This window comes from Drosophila sechellia, chromosome 2R (assembly GCF_004382195.2).
Source record: "Drosophila sechellia strain sech25 chromosome 2R, ASM438219v1, whole genome shotgun sequence".
In the NCBI taxonomy this organism is placed as follows: Eukaryota; Metazoa; Arthropoda; class Insecta; order Diptera; family Drosophilidae; genus Drosophila; species Drosophila sechellia.
Genome location: NC_045950.1, coordinates 6604653 through 6619954, shown reverse-complemented (window position 1 = coordinate 6619954; position 15302 = coordinate 6604653). Strand labels below are relative to the sequence as shown.

Genomic DNA, 15302 nt, shown 5'->3' with positions numbered 1-15302 from the left:
GAAAGTAAGGCGAAAAGTAAAGAGAATGCATTTAGCCCAATTGCTTGGTAATGAGTGGGGCTAAAAATTTCTAAAAACTACGAAAATATTAACCAAGACTTCTTAGTTTTTATATACATATTTTGTGATATATATATAGTTTTTATTTATATTTTTTTGAGGATCTATTTTTGTTTTTCTGCTACTCAATATTAGTTAATTTGTCTAAGCCTTTTTGCTTAGACTTCACACACATGAATACCTCCAATGGCGAGGCTATAAAAGTGCTACCAAAATAGCCGTGGAAAGTGAAAGCAAACAGTTGGTCAGCCAGCAAAAGTGTTCTACAGTATCGAACAGGAGGTAAGAGCTGAGAAAAAAGCAGAAAAGTAAATAGAGTAGAGTTTTCCTTCATTTTCCTTGATGTGTTCGCTGTTGTTGTCGCTGTCCCTTTGTGAGAAAGTGCACTGTGGAACAACGGGTTTGTTTACACTTTGGTCCCTCTTGAGGTAGGCGTTGACTGTGGGCGTGGTCGGTGTACACAGGAAGAAAAAAAAACATGGTATTTAAACTGGAGAACCCTCTGATGTAGGTCCTGCACTTTTGGCTCACTGCTGGCAGGTAGGATATCCTTTGGTCCATTGCTCCTTCGGTGACCTCTTGACTGCCCCGTCATCTGATTTCTTTCCGCTCTCCATCTATGGCGCAATTTCCTAATGGACCAGCGCTTTGGGTTTCAACAACAAGACACCGAAATGCATTGTCAGTCGTATTTTGCGAAACGCAAAACATTTCGGAACGGAAGCAGTCCAAGGCGGAGCATTCCGCCCTCCAGGTTGACATTTGGAAACACCACGTCCCCGGGAGAGCATGCCCCAATGCCTGACCGGGCATATCCATGGCTGACTCATACATCAATTACTGTCCAACCAAATGGCGTTCAATTAGCCCTCAAGCGGGCCTGCTACTTTCCCCAGCCAACGCCAAGGTTCTTGGGCGTCCTGCTTGGAGTCTTATTCAAAATTCAACAAGGCAGGTCTCAGCATTAGTACAGTGAGTACACGCTATGCTCTTTTACCCACTTTCAACATAATTAAAAGTGCTCGAAAGCTTTAAAATTCTACTTTGATTCCTATTGAATCCTATTGATGATAACTGATCTGAATCATGAATGATTTCAGCACCAACACCTTTAATGTTGTCCACCAAATGGGACTTTTGCTGTAGCTCGGTGTATCTTTTAACCAAGTTCCAGGCACGTTTCGTTCTTGCATAATTGAGCAAGCTGGCCGGGGTCTCCTTTCCATTTCTTTACTTTTCGATTCCTTTTTATTTTGGCTTCGGTTTCTGCAACTGGCTTGGATTCGCCGAGGGGGGAGCAGGATTTGCGGGAAGCTTCAGTTAATTGATCCGACAGGAAATGCGCCACGTTTGGGGCCTGGACAGAATTCAAACTAAATTCTATGTGTCAATCAAAATTTGTAACCAAAAATACGCCTTCGCCGAAAGTCCCAAAAGTCGGAGGACACACATGAACAAAAACAAATATTGACAGTCACTGGGGCAAACAACAGAAATTTGGGTTGACGTTTTTGGCAATTGTCGCGATTCGCGGAAAAACTGCCACGACCCGTCACAAAATCGAAGCAAAAATAAAAAAGTACGCGTATAATAAAAACGGGAAAAACGTGAAATGTTACATAATTTATGCCCAGCAGTGCGAGCGCACCTCCTTTCCTTTATTTCGCTGTAGTATCTCAGTATCAGTATTTCAGTGGCAGGCAGTTCCTCTCGCAGGACTCGCATAAATATGCAATTTAGTTTAGGCATTCGAATATTCCCTTCGCCGAAACCGTGCCTTTCAATCTTTTGATGAGCCAGACGAGTCGGCAGCAGCTGCGTTTTCCGCATTTCCACGATTTTCAAGTCCTGCGATTCATTGGCAGCCTGACAATAATGAAAAAAGCCAAATCGTGTCGAGTGCTGTGAGCTCGAGGCGATTGGGAAAATAATTTAAGCTTTTGCACCATCGGCAATTCGTCTTCCTCGCTAAAAATAAAGTATTGCCAAAAATAAAATATTTATTTGTGCTCTAGTTTTTAAGAAAGTAAGGTTAGAATATAATACATAGAAGTGAATACATTTATTATCAGCAAGAGATACAATTCAAATAGAGTAAAATTACCGATTTTAGCATGCTGCTGACCTTTCAGTTGTTTGGCTTTTTATACATATTTTCGTTTAATTAATAGAATGAAAAAGGTCCCTTTTTTTAGGAATCAAATTACACAGCTTGTTACATGCAACAAATTACCTAACCATTAGTCGGTGGAAAAAAGTGTATTTCAAAACATTTATCTGCGAAAAGACCAATAGAATAGGAATTTAAGTGGATTCTCTCTAATTTATAACCATTCAAGTTTAAAGAGATTATGTAAGTGCCTTTAAATTGGAAGCCTACGAGTATGTAAAGTGTAAAAGTATTTTACATAAGTAGCACAGCTGTATTGTGAGTCCATTTGTGAATAAACCATGTGCTTGGTATTTATTAATTTTTTTATTTACTCCCAACTTTTATTTCATCGTGTGCCGCCTTTAAAATTAAGTCCGACATGAACTGAAATAAGTGTCTGCTAATGTAAACACATCTGCATTTTTCCATAATTTAAAAAGACAGTAGAAGGGGAGCATAACCTACCTGTCTTCTGCCTGAAATGCAATCTCTGTTCGAAATCCCCAGAGGTAGGAAGTCCTTCTAATGCAATTCCTGTGCGAATATTTCAACGTTGCTGTCTAAAGTTCCTCATCTCACTTGACTCTTTTGGGGCTATTACTCACAGTTACTTATTTGTTGACATTTATATATTTTTTATATTTTTTTTATGCCACGCTGTGCCAATTTATTTATATTAATGTCCCAAGTGATTTCGGTTGCCCATATCAACAGGGTCACAGCTCATGTACGCACAGTGGGGAAGGACTTTGGTCTTAGATTTGATCTGTTTGTGTTATTCGGCCTTTCCTTTTCAATTTCAATAATGCGGTTTTCACAGTAGCCAAATTGGGTGTGGGTGGTAAAGAAAACTTCAAATCTGCTTACTTAGGTACCAGATATCTTTTATCGGGGAAAACATTGCAATATACTGAAACTTAAAGTGTAGCATCTTTCATTACTATAATAACTAAGAAAAATGTTAGTTTGCTAACTTTAAAGGCTATTAATTACGACGATTCTACTATCAGATACCCGTGAATCGGCTAATCGGTTTTGACTGCACTTACCCTCTAAATAAAGTTGTATTACTTCTACAAAATGCTTGCTAAGTAATTCAAAATTGTGTTCTACTTTTGCAAGGGGTATCGTTTAGTTGTTTATAATCTGCCTGACAACAGTATTGTGGGCTATTCTTTTTGCATCTCTTGGCCTGTTTGTGAGCGATGTCTTGTCTATGCTGGTCATCTCTGGTCGCTTTCTATTTATTCAGAAAGCAGTTGAAATACTTTCACTATCTTTCTGTCTGTTCGACCGGCTCTTTTTGTTGGGCATTTTTCCTTTTCTTCTCAATTGTTTGGAGCTGACAGACGGCAAACCGCAAACGAAAAGATAGGCCCAGGCTTTGCCATTCTTTCTTCTTTTGGCTAAGAGCGTCCTGTATTGCCCAGGAATGTGGCATGTAAATTCGTTTTGACATTTTAATTACGCTGGCAAGAAGAACGGTCCGTGTAAGTGCGTACGTGCTAACTGGGCTGACACACTAATGCATTCCGGCAAGATTAAGCAATCAGAGGGCTCTTGAACTCTGGCATAATTGGAACAATCTGACAAGCGAGCTGCCAGCGCAGGAGGTGGCTAAAACACTCAATTTGGCCCATCAGCTAGTGCCTCGATGGCCTGGTTCACTTTCTCCCACCACTTTCACATTTTCGCACTTGACTCTCATTTAGCGGCGAAACAAGTTACCCGCCAAAGTTCCTGCTTTCTTCGCCCTATCTCAGCATTCTAATTTACTTTTATATTATGTTGTGTTGATTGCGTTGCCAGGCCGTGCGGATCCATTACAGGATGTGTTGGTCTCCTGCCATTGCTGGTGCTGCCTTCGTTTGGGCTTTATCACAATGATTTGGCTGCCAACGACAAATTACCGGAAATTGACAACAAATTTCCAGCCCACACACGCACTTGTGTATATGGGCACATAAGATGCCCATTTGCTAACACTCGGGTGCAGTGTTTGCTGAGGTTTCCCTTGGCCTGCTCCTTGGCATATCAATGGCAGCATTTGGGCTCCACATATTGACCGGAATGTGTAATCCAGTCGGGGACATCTTTGAGCTCTGGCAAACCCTTTGAAAGTTTTTTGTTAGACCCAAACAGCCTGTAATGCAAACTATTTCAAATATGAATTGGCCCTAATGAAATTTGGTGAAAAGGTCTTAACGTGTCATTTTGCGCTTTCACCAAAGCAATAGAGCTTAATGTAGTTTACACTTCTTGCTTGAAGGGAAATTTAGTTAACCAATTTAAAGCTATAATATTTAGGCAAGATATCCTTGATATTCAACGAAATTAAATTTAAGACACACTTTTAAAAATGCAATTTAGCGTGTCTGTGAGTCTTTTATAATCAAAATTAATCATTCAATAGATTTCAATGATTCTTGTTTAAGCCTTAATAGATTTTCAAATGTTTATCCCAAAGCATATCCTTTCACCAACTTTTAAAGCAGGATTATACTGAATATTAATGCGGATTCTAATGCATTTTCGATAGTAAGCTGGCTGCAGTAGAAGTTTGGGGATTTGCATATAGAATGAAGGATTCCAGAGCACCGTGAACACCCACATCCAACCACTCAACCGCTGTCAGTTGCACTTTTGTTTTAGTCCATAGACCTTGGTTTACGTGTACATATACATATGTATATTAGTGGCGGGTCGCATAGAATTCGGGTTCATCAATCACTTATGGAAATCAATACGCTTTCCATTATACGCAAAAGTAAGTGGGGGAGAACCTATTGTATTTTGATGTTTTTGAATTCCCAAATGAATTTATGGCGGTTCGGTTGCTCCTGCACCTCATTTCGCCTTCTGGTTCTTTTAGTATGATTGGAAGTTTTTAAATGCAGGCATATCTACGTTTATTTAGCCACTAAAAGTGGTTAGTTGAAACGTGCCTGAAATATAAAAAATAGTGTAAAATGCCTCGGGGACCTGTCTATCCTTTTAATTTAGGATCCCTAACAGTTTTTACTTCAACAGAAAATGGCCATGTAGTTTCACAGCTTTTCCCACAGATGGCGCTTTGTCGCTCTTCCGTTCCCCTTTTTGGTTTTGTAGACTTTTCTCTTGCTCCTCCATCTGACGTCATGAGGCCGCAGCTGACGTCACAGAAAAGCTTCAATGTTTACACGCAACGGAACGGATATCCTCGTGTTCCAATTCCGCACGTGTCTTTGGCGCCAAATTGTTAGGGGGCAAAAATTCTGATTCTCAGTGCCGGAGAGGAGCACGCTTGCTCTTACGCTTCTTTGTTTCTTATATAACACGTGTTTGGCCAGCAGTTGAGGCCCACTAAGTAATTGTCCTACACCGGCGAAAATAGGGAGGTATTTTAATAATATTCGCTTAAAATAAACGGGTTAGAATAATAGTGCTATATTCAGAAGGCAAGGCCAAAGCACATAAATAAGATTTGAATATGATATGATCTTATTTTAACAAAGATTGCTAAATTCACTTATTATTATATTTTCCTTTTGTGGATATTACTTACTTTTTCGAACATATTATGTTACTTACTAATCTCTTACATTCCAGTGAAGATATTCTATTACAGACTTCTTTAAAGTGAGATCTCAGTTTGATTTAAATAGTGATTTCGCCAGCTGACAACTCTAGTTAACTGCGTGCAGCATTCACAGCCGCTTAAGAGAGCTGACATGCAGAAGAGCACCGATGAAGAGCGGGCTCGAAGGAGCAAGACACAGATGCACGCACACAGGCACGCCTGGTGGGTCGTCCTGCTCCTGGTGGTGCGTGACTTTGGACGCCTGCTGGAGCCAGTTACGAAAAGATTGGTAGCAGTGCCTCAGTTCGTTTGTGCTGCCAGTTGGATGCAGAACGCCTCGACGACGAATTGAGCCATATATCCCCGGAATCGAGCTGAATATATGCGGTATGGTGTGCGCGACTGTCACCTTCGCGAATTAATCAGAGTGTATTTGAACGGCATTATCTTGCTCGCGTTTGTGGTGGGCCAAACGAGGCCATCGCCCACGTGCCGCCGGATTTGTTGTGTTAATTAGTGGAAAATGTCAGGCCAAAAAAGGAAATATATAATATAAAACGTAGGCTGGGCTGCAGAGAGTGAAAGTTATTGTGTGTCCTTGGGCTCGTTTTGAAAGTAATGATAATATATGAGTACTTGCTCGAAAAAGCGAAAATACGTCGAAAAACAGTAAAAAATGTGAGAGTTTAAAACTGTGCGGGAAGTCGAGAATGCCTTCAAGTGCGTGGCTGCAAACGAGGACTTTTTTAGCACACTTTCGTGCGCAGCGTTTGAAGTTACTCCTTTTTTTTTCGCCCAAAATCGATCCGCCCCGATGTCCCTTGGCATTGTTTACCGAGCGCAGCGAATTATTTTCAAGTGAACATTTTTATTTTTACATATGCTGTCGTGTTTGCTTCTGTGAAAGGCCCCTGCAGGTATTTCGCTGTTGTATGTTGCCTCCGAATCGCCTTGACACATTTCGTTTTGGCCATTGCAACTAGCTTCATGCCACCACGGCTCATGGGATGCTGCAGTTTATTTTGCTTATCTGACGCTCACCCGACAATATTTCTTGCCACACCCACCCGCACACCGATTGTTGTCAGTTCGTGGCTGAAATTTTCAATTAGGTTTTATGACACATTCCGTTCGCTGCCATCGATGCAGTCGACCCTCAGCAGGCTGCCTGGTATATTGTGCTCCGCCCATTTAGGGGAAATTGGCCAAGCAGTGCTAATTTGCATACCAATTAACTTTATTATATATTTACTTTAACTTTCATCAAGCCACTCGGCGATGTGTAGCCCCTATTTTGTGGCTTGTTTTGGTAAATGGGAGTAAGCGAAGGCAAAGTTTATTAGGTTGCCAAAGGTCTCGGCAGCATCAGAACTAGATAGTTTTTTCAACAAAATGGATAAATTTATTCTTAAAGTTTTATTGTTTGCATAATTAAGATTTATCTATGCTGAACTGGGCAAAATCTCGTTATACTCTTCTTAAGCAAGCTATTAATATATTTGAAAAGATATATTTTCTTTTTTTAAAGTGACCAAACATGGTTTGCATATTTGTTTGAAAGAGTTAAATGTATTTTGGTATCATGTACAGCTTTAAATAAATTACTGATTGTTTAGCTTAGTGTACGTAAATCAAAACAATTTTTTAAATAATAAGGGGACTTCTCATGATATATTAAAACATCAAACAAAGATTTTCATTTATTTGTCCTTTGATTTCATTTTGCCTAAAGAGTAAAATCAAATTATTTTTTAATGCACTTTCAAACTAATTTATGTACCCGACAACAAAGTCAGCTCCAGTCATAAATAATCGAGCATTTTCTCTTGGCGAATAAAATAAATGGCAAACGGAATAAGGGGAAAGTGTAACGATATCGAAAACCCACAAAACCTAAAATAATAATAAACATAAAAGTAACATAAAAAACAAACCTATATTGGCTTAACCGAAGGCAAGAAGGACATAAATGGGAGGGTCGTAAAAGTCCTTTAAGGCAAGCGGCACACATGGCGTATGAGTAATATTTTGCATTTAATTCCCTACTCATTTTCCAGAGGCTGCAGGAGTAAACGGAAAATTAGAAAGATGGGGGAAACAGAAGGGCGACCAGTTCAGTGACTGGGTAAGCTGGGAAAATACCTTAAAAAGCTAAAAGTGAAAGCTTAACAAAATTGAGAAAAACCACCAAAAAAGCCAGCAACGAGGGGAGTGCGCCGAAAACTTTTGTGGCTACGTGGCTGAGACCTTTGGACCTTTGGATAGGCTCCCAGGGGCGGGGATGACACAGGATGTAACAGGCTAGGCTAATCCCTGGCTAACGCCGCATCGCCAGTGGAAAGGGCGATTTTGGCCAGAGGCTGGCAAAAGGTCGAGTTAATCTACGGGTAGGCCACACAGCAAAAAAAAAAGCAGAAGGTCGGGTAGGTTGAAATATCTGGCATAGAACTTTTACACACTTCTTCTATGAAATATATATGCGCAAATCATTCGGCCGTCTCTATGCAGCCATTCCCATGCATTCCAAATGAACAACTTTGAAACTCAAACATAGGCTCCCCAATTTATAGACAAAGTATCTGTATTCCCATTTGGAACTTGCTGCAGTTAGGCAAATTTATAGCGTTTGCGCCTTCTGAGATTAATTATAGTTGGCCAATTGCCACTTGTTGTCCTAAGGATGATTTTGCCATGCTCCCATATAGATTGATTACTTTTTCATTCACTTGGCACTCTGTGAATCCCTCAGTGGATGACATCGCCAGGCTCCACTCGTATAATTGACTAATGAGCCAAAGTTCAGGGTTCAGCAAATGATTTTGTGCCATTTGGTGACATTTTGGCATTGTCGGAATTACGGATATTAAATGAAAACTTGGCTTGTTTGTGATAGATCAAAACAACCGATTGCTAATTTCATTTGCCTAACAGATTTTTAAAACGAATATTAATGCTGATTTGAATGCATAATTTTCTGGTACATATTAAATTTAAAGCATTTTATTAGTTATTCATAACTAATTTGATTAAATAAACGCTTTTGAATTGGTCATTTGTTGTTCTTTGTTTTTATTTATTTTACCTTATTCTGCACACACTTTTAAATAATTTTTTTCGTTTTCTTTTGGGTTCCGGGGCAAAATTTGTCTCAAACAAATAAAATCGTATAATCCAATCTCTCTCTGGTAAAACATTTCAACTTTTGCCTCAACTTCCGCCCCAAGCATTTGCGGTTGACATTTGTTGTGGGTCCCCCAAAACATCTTAATGCTTTTTTTTATCTGATAAGTGATGACGGTTGTGGCAGAAAAAAATTGCTTGAGTGCCCAGACTGACTCAATTCCTGGTTGTTTGTTTGGCTAAATGTATAACACAGACAACTTATCACGCTGTATTAACCCATACTGTATGTCCTCCGATTTTCCCTTGGAATCTGGACCCACGCCCACTTAGCAGGCGCACAGTTTGTTTATACATTATTTGCCTGGTATGTTTGGGAGATATTTCATCGTCGACTCCATCCAACAGTTCTCAGTTTTTTTTGGCAGGATAGTGATTTCTGCTGCCATTTTCTACTCCCATTATTTGTCAATAATTCTTTTTGTTTTAGAAGAGAAAATTTGAATTCAGCTTTAATGTTAAAGAATTTATATAATCTATGAAGGTAAAAGATAGTTTTGGTTACCAACATTAATATACAAAAATGTGCATATACTTGTAAAAGTTATTTAGGAAAATTGGATTCCGCTTTAATATTAAGGAATTTAAATTATCTATGAACGTGAAAGTCAGTTTCGGTTAGCAACTTTAGTATACAAATGTGCATCTACTTGTGAAAGTTATTTCTGAACTTTCCCTTTTGCTTGTCAAAAGTTTTGCCTTGAATGTGCAATAACAATGTGCACATGGATGCTAAACCAAACGTTAAGTTTTTGATAGAGAATATCTACTTGAATCGGCGAACAAACTTGTTTGACTTGCTAATTCAAACCTTTTTTTAGGCAGGTGTGAAAACGACGCGAATATGTGGTTCTTGGGTAACTTTTCTCCTCATATCGAGATGCAAACAGAAAAGATGGCATGGCAAAGTGGAAATAAAAATTCAATTTCCCGACCGCAAAAAGTATAACTTTTCTCAGCAGCCACAAATCAATTTCAACTTGGCCGGGAAAAGCGCCGTAAAAGGGAAAATGAACGGAAAAGGGAAAAACAAAACTCTTTCATGGATGTTGGCCAAGAATTAGTGAAAAGTGTTATACCATTCTAGAGATTGAGAGCAAAATGAATTGCAATGGAAAGAAAATGGGTGAAAAGCTGGCTGATGAAAGAGATTAAAGCCAGCTTTGTGATAGCAAAAAGTTTCCAGCAAGCAGTAATCTTTCTTTAGTTTTAAAGGCTGATTATGTTTGTGTATGATTTTAATATTTAAAGCGATAACGAAACAAAGTCCACACAAAGTCTTTAAAAAATAATAAAGTTATTAGACTCAAAAAAATGTTCGCATAAATACATAATAAACTAGCCATGCAAGCCTTTTGTACATCTAGTGACCTTTCTTCCTGAACCATTTGAATGGGGGAAAAGGTCACGCTTTGTGGCAGAATTGGGTTCAAAGCGCTGCTGATGAGGGTAAGATACTGCTGACAACTTTTGACCAGCTCCTTAGGAGGGGTATATTCATTTCACATGCAAATGGTGGGGATGGGACTCAGAAAACGAGCAGATCACACAGAAGCGTTTTGATGGGCTTACGTTGGATGTCAAGCTAGAATAAAACGCTCTTGAAAAGCGGATTCACCTTGGCTTTAAGCAAGTTTCCCTCCAAGGAGTGTCTCGACTGGTTGCGCACATGTCGACATATATTATGTGCTCATTTCGGGGGCTTGCTTTGTTTTTCCCCCATTTAATTTATGGCCAACACATGGTAGGCCAACACATTTTTTATTGTGTCCCCTTGCCAATCTGGCTCCCACTAACAATTCCCGCATGTTTACAGAACTTCTGTTTGTCAGCCATTTTGAAAGACATTTCCTATTTGGCAACGACAATAAGTGTTCTCTGTGGTGATATAAAGAGGAAGGAACTATTGTCATATGTTTCACTTTTCCCGGAAAAATCCGGCCTTTTTTCCTGCTATCCGGACTCGGGGTGAGAAAGTTCATTAATTGATAAGGAGGCAACTTTGCTCATGTGCGTCGAATTTTAGACAGGGGAATTGTTCTGGGGCCACATTCAGCTAATAAAGGCCAAAGTCTATTTCCAGAATTATATTATGTATGTACATATTGATAGGCATGTAAGGATATAAAGGTCCTCAGATATATGAAGTACGGACCATAATGTTTAAAGAAAGGTTAAAGTTATACGTGTTTTTAATTGTCATGAGTCAAATTGTTAAAAGGCGGCTTTAATGGACCACCAAACATACATATCATGATAATTATTATCTAAAAAAACTTATTAAAAATTGATTTTTTCACTTTTGGTACTTCTGAATACAAATATTTTCTTTGTCTAGATTGGGTGTATTTTTCACATTTTTATTTGTTTCGGGCTTGGCTGGCACCCAAAAAATATGCTATGTAAAATACGTTTGTAATCATGACCTTGTAAATGTCGCCAAAATACGTTGGTGCCAAAAATCCGGTCCACTCAATATCGTTTGACTTTGGGACACTTAATGTCTTGGTTATGGGAAACTTTGGCTGGCAAATCGCGTGCAACACTTGAGTTTTTGTTAAGAGGAAGTGGGCGTGGCTCCAGTTTAGCACTCTTTACATTTGTTAATTGCGGCACTTAGTTGGCCAAGTTATGGTTGAGCATGCAAATGACCTTGGCGAGCTCTTCAACACACTTTGGCCAAGAAATTCTCTAAATAAAACTCAAGTAGCCGAAAAGAGCACAATAAAATGTTTCTTTATAAAGCATAACGAGGGAGCAGAGTTAATTTCACAGTAAAAATGGGAGTGTCCTTAAAAAAGTAAAAAAAAAGGCGCTAGAATTTTCAATTTTGTTCATTTCTCGTCTACGTCATCTGGCAAAACTGCAGCTTTTTGTTTTGGGGTGTGCGTGGGTGTGTCTCCTTTTGAAATTTATTTTTCATTATGCTGATGAGCAGCGCTGTTCGCCACGCCCCGGGCTCATTTCAGTTTGAAAAGGGTCTGTTAACTAACTTATTTTAGGAGAACATAACTTGATTAATTAATAAAATGAAACATGGAAAGTTTGGTAAAAAGCAAGGCGCATTCCTCTTCTTCAGTACCACAAGATTAATTAAATAAATTAAAACATTTAGACAGAGTTTTGGTAAATTTATGTGTGTATCTGTTTAGTTCTTTGTTAATAAAAAAAAGTATATTTTGTATAATATGATAAAATGTTTATAATAAGATATATAGCAATACATAAATTATTACTAGAGTAAAATACGCATATGCGTAAAATTGGGAGAGTTTTATAATATTTATGAAGATAATTTCCGTGTAAAATAATAATTTTATAACCATAGTTATGTATAGGCTTGTTGTAGGGATTTCCGAAAGCGACTTAGAGATTTTCATGGGTTTTGATTGATTGAATAGCTGGCTGATTGATCGTCGTGGTATTTAAACCCTAAACTTTGCAAATTTTTGCGTGATGCAAGTCGGCTGCAGTCAATTAACCAGCCGACGAGTGTGAGACAGTGGAGAGGTCACGGGGTCATCCATTTATCAATGTCACTTAGTTGCAGAATTTAGCGATGTGGCCAAAGACGAGAGCGGGATCGAACGACGGAGAAAGACAGCCAATTGTTTGGGCTGATTGTGCTTAACGAAGTGTCGGATATGTCATGAGCCCAGACAATAAACAAGCCTTCGCAGTCCGCAGATCGTGCTCGGTGCAGATGCATCTGTGAGATACAAAACATGAGCGGGAAATGTGAAAAGTGAGCAGTGACAGCTAGCCGCGAGTGTGAGAACCCAGCTAAATTATGTAGACCTGGTCAGAACCGGTGACCTGGTCAGAATCGTACACATATCCCGAATCGTCCCCCGTGCCGAAGGACATGAGCCAGAACCTCCAAGTGAGCTACACCGCTTTGGCCATGTCGGACGATAATCAAACCTGCAGCTACTCGATGCCCTCGGTGGCGTCGCCCAGCCTCAATCACCGCCTGCAGCGCAATGTCAACTTCAACGAGGACCTCAACGACCTGGCCGGCTACCCCCCGCAGCAGCTGCCCACCGCCCCGGCGGTCCGGCGCTTCTCCAAGTCCATTTTCCAGCGACCGCGTTCCATGTCCGTTTGGAGTGACATCAGTCGCAGCAGTATGCGTCTGGATGAAAGGTGAGTGACGGCACGAATTGGGTTTGGTTTTCGAGTTTGTGGGTCTCGGATCGGAGTTCCGTGGTTGTCGCATTTCGTACACTGGGAAAAAGTATCTTTTCTAACAGGTATACATATCCGTGTTCCCATCAGCAAAACATATACAACTTATTACATTTTTACAAAGAATTCCCGCCACTAAAAATATATATCATTCCCGATTTAATAATAAGATATATTTCTTAACTACAATATTATTGCATTTTGAAAAGGTCTTTTTACCAGTATAGCATCTAGTCTAATTAAGGCCAGGAAATCGAATTTTTAAGACACTTATACTAACTCACAAGGGAGTGTGTATGAATTTGTGCAGATTTAATAGGAATAGTTTTAAGAAATCTGAGTGATGTTTTTTTTTTCAAAAAAAACTTAAGGCATTATGACTATTATTATTTTTGCATCTTGGTTTTCTCGATTTATTACGCGAATGTTTTTTCTGTGTGAACAGGCAGTTCCAAGGCGATTGGTACCATGTGGTTTGTTATTCAGTTGGTTGGCCTTCCTCAAGGCGAATTTATGTGTTTTTTTTGTATTCTTAGGCTGATTGCGTGCGTTGAAATATACATAAATATTTGCTTTTATCCGTATAAAGGCCTGACAAAGGAGAATATCCCCTAAGCGTTTTCTTGTTTTCTTGTGGGTACGTGACACACAAGAAAGTGTTATAAGCCCCATCTGATTACAGCTAATCTATCAAGGACGAAAATCCATTCAAAGTTAGCATTGATTTTATGAGACATTATACCGATTTGTACTTAATGTAACTTAATGATATAAAAAGTTATTATATCCTTATATATATATGTCGGGTTAAGAATATCAGGGTCCTCGCCGTCCGTCCGTCCGTCCATATCAGCGTTGCTCATAACTCTTTTCACAATATAATTTTTATGCAGCTGTGCGCAGTCAACGAGTCCACTTGCGTCTGCTTTGGCTTCTCCACGATTAATGACCTCACTCCCGTTTCGTGCAGCCTGCTTTGTCTCTTCTCAATTTTTGGCATTTCCTTTTCATTATATAGTTTTCCCTTTCTAACCAAGCAGCGCAAGTGGCCACGTTCAGCAACAGCTCTATCGCTCTCGTTTTTGCAAAGTCCTAGATAATTCATCTATTCATCCTCACACATTGACAATAAATAGGAACACGCATAATAGCAAAGGGAACATGGAGAAGAAGTAAACGGCGACTAAACGCATTCATTATTTTCGCCACGTGTTCATAAATAGGAACACGCATAATAGCAAAGGGAACTTGGAGAAGAAGTAAACAGCGACTACACGCATACTCATTATTTTCGCCACGACACGGCCATTCTGACATTTACACGTCCTCGTGTAAGCTTTTGATACCGAGATACCAAGATATCAAGATCACATACTTTCATCACAATTCAATAACATTTAATTTCATTAGTTTGACTTTCTTAGGTGTATTTCTTAAATCTTAATTCTGTGAAGAAACAAAACAGCTTTTATTTCATTGTTGCTGGGATAACTTATTCTGTTTTCATATTCAGTTCCATTGATCAGTAATAAATCAGCTTACAACTTATCTTAACATTATCATTTATCGATTTCTATAAATCGATCTTCCGCCAGTTCACACACACTTAATTATTAATTCAATCCAAACTCATCGTCTCTCCTGGACGGATAACTCGCAATTCATCGTCTCACCTGACGGATAACTCACAATTCATCGTCTCACCTGACGGATAACTCACAATTCATCGTCTCACCTAGACGGATAACTCACAATTCATCGTCTCACCTAGACGGATAACTCACAATTCATCGTCTCACCTAGACGGATAACTCACAATTCATCGTCTCACCTAGACGGATAACTCACAATTCATCGTCTCACCTAGACGGATATCTCTCGTTCACAAAAGAACTCATTGGCGGGCTTTTCTTTTCATTCAACTGTTTCTATATTTCAGCTATTGCTCTACATTCTCGTTTAACTCATTCGGGATTTCTGCATCCGGCATTTTACGTATATCTTCATGGCAATACTTGAACGATCGGTTACTCGTCAACGACTTTAGTGTATACCTGTCACCCTCTAATACTTCAGTCACCAAAAACGGTCCTCTGAATTTCGGATCTAACTTAGTTTGGTGTCTTTCTTCATTCCTCAATAGCACATAGTCACCTACGTGGT

The 15302-nt window shown here is 39.3% G+C and overlaps 1 protein-coding gene across 8 annotated transcripts in view; it reads left to right on the top strand.

Moving 5' to 3' along the window:
• Positions 1-15302, top strand: part of LOC6608495 (potassium channel subfamily T member 2) — a 100237-nt gene that overhangs the window by 15605 nt on the left and 69330 nt on the right. For 2 of the 8 annotated variants that reach the window (XM_032716698.1, XM_032716697.1), the window contains exon 1: positions 12528-13097. The exons of 2 other annotated variants lie outside the window; for them this stretch is intronic. In XM_032716698.1, coding sequence (XP_032572589.1) covers positions 12817-13097 — 281 coding nt within the window. In that variant the 5' untranslated portion in view covers positions 12528-12816. Of the gene's footprint in view, positions 1-12519; positions 13098-15302 lie in introns of those variants that run through there. 4 more of the 8 variants (XM_032716700.1, XM_032716699.1, XM_032716692.1 and 1 more) reach the window with 3 other exon arrangements.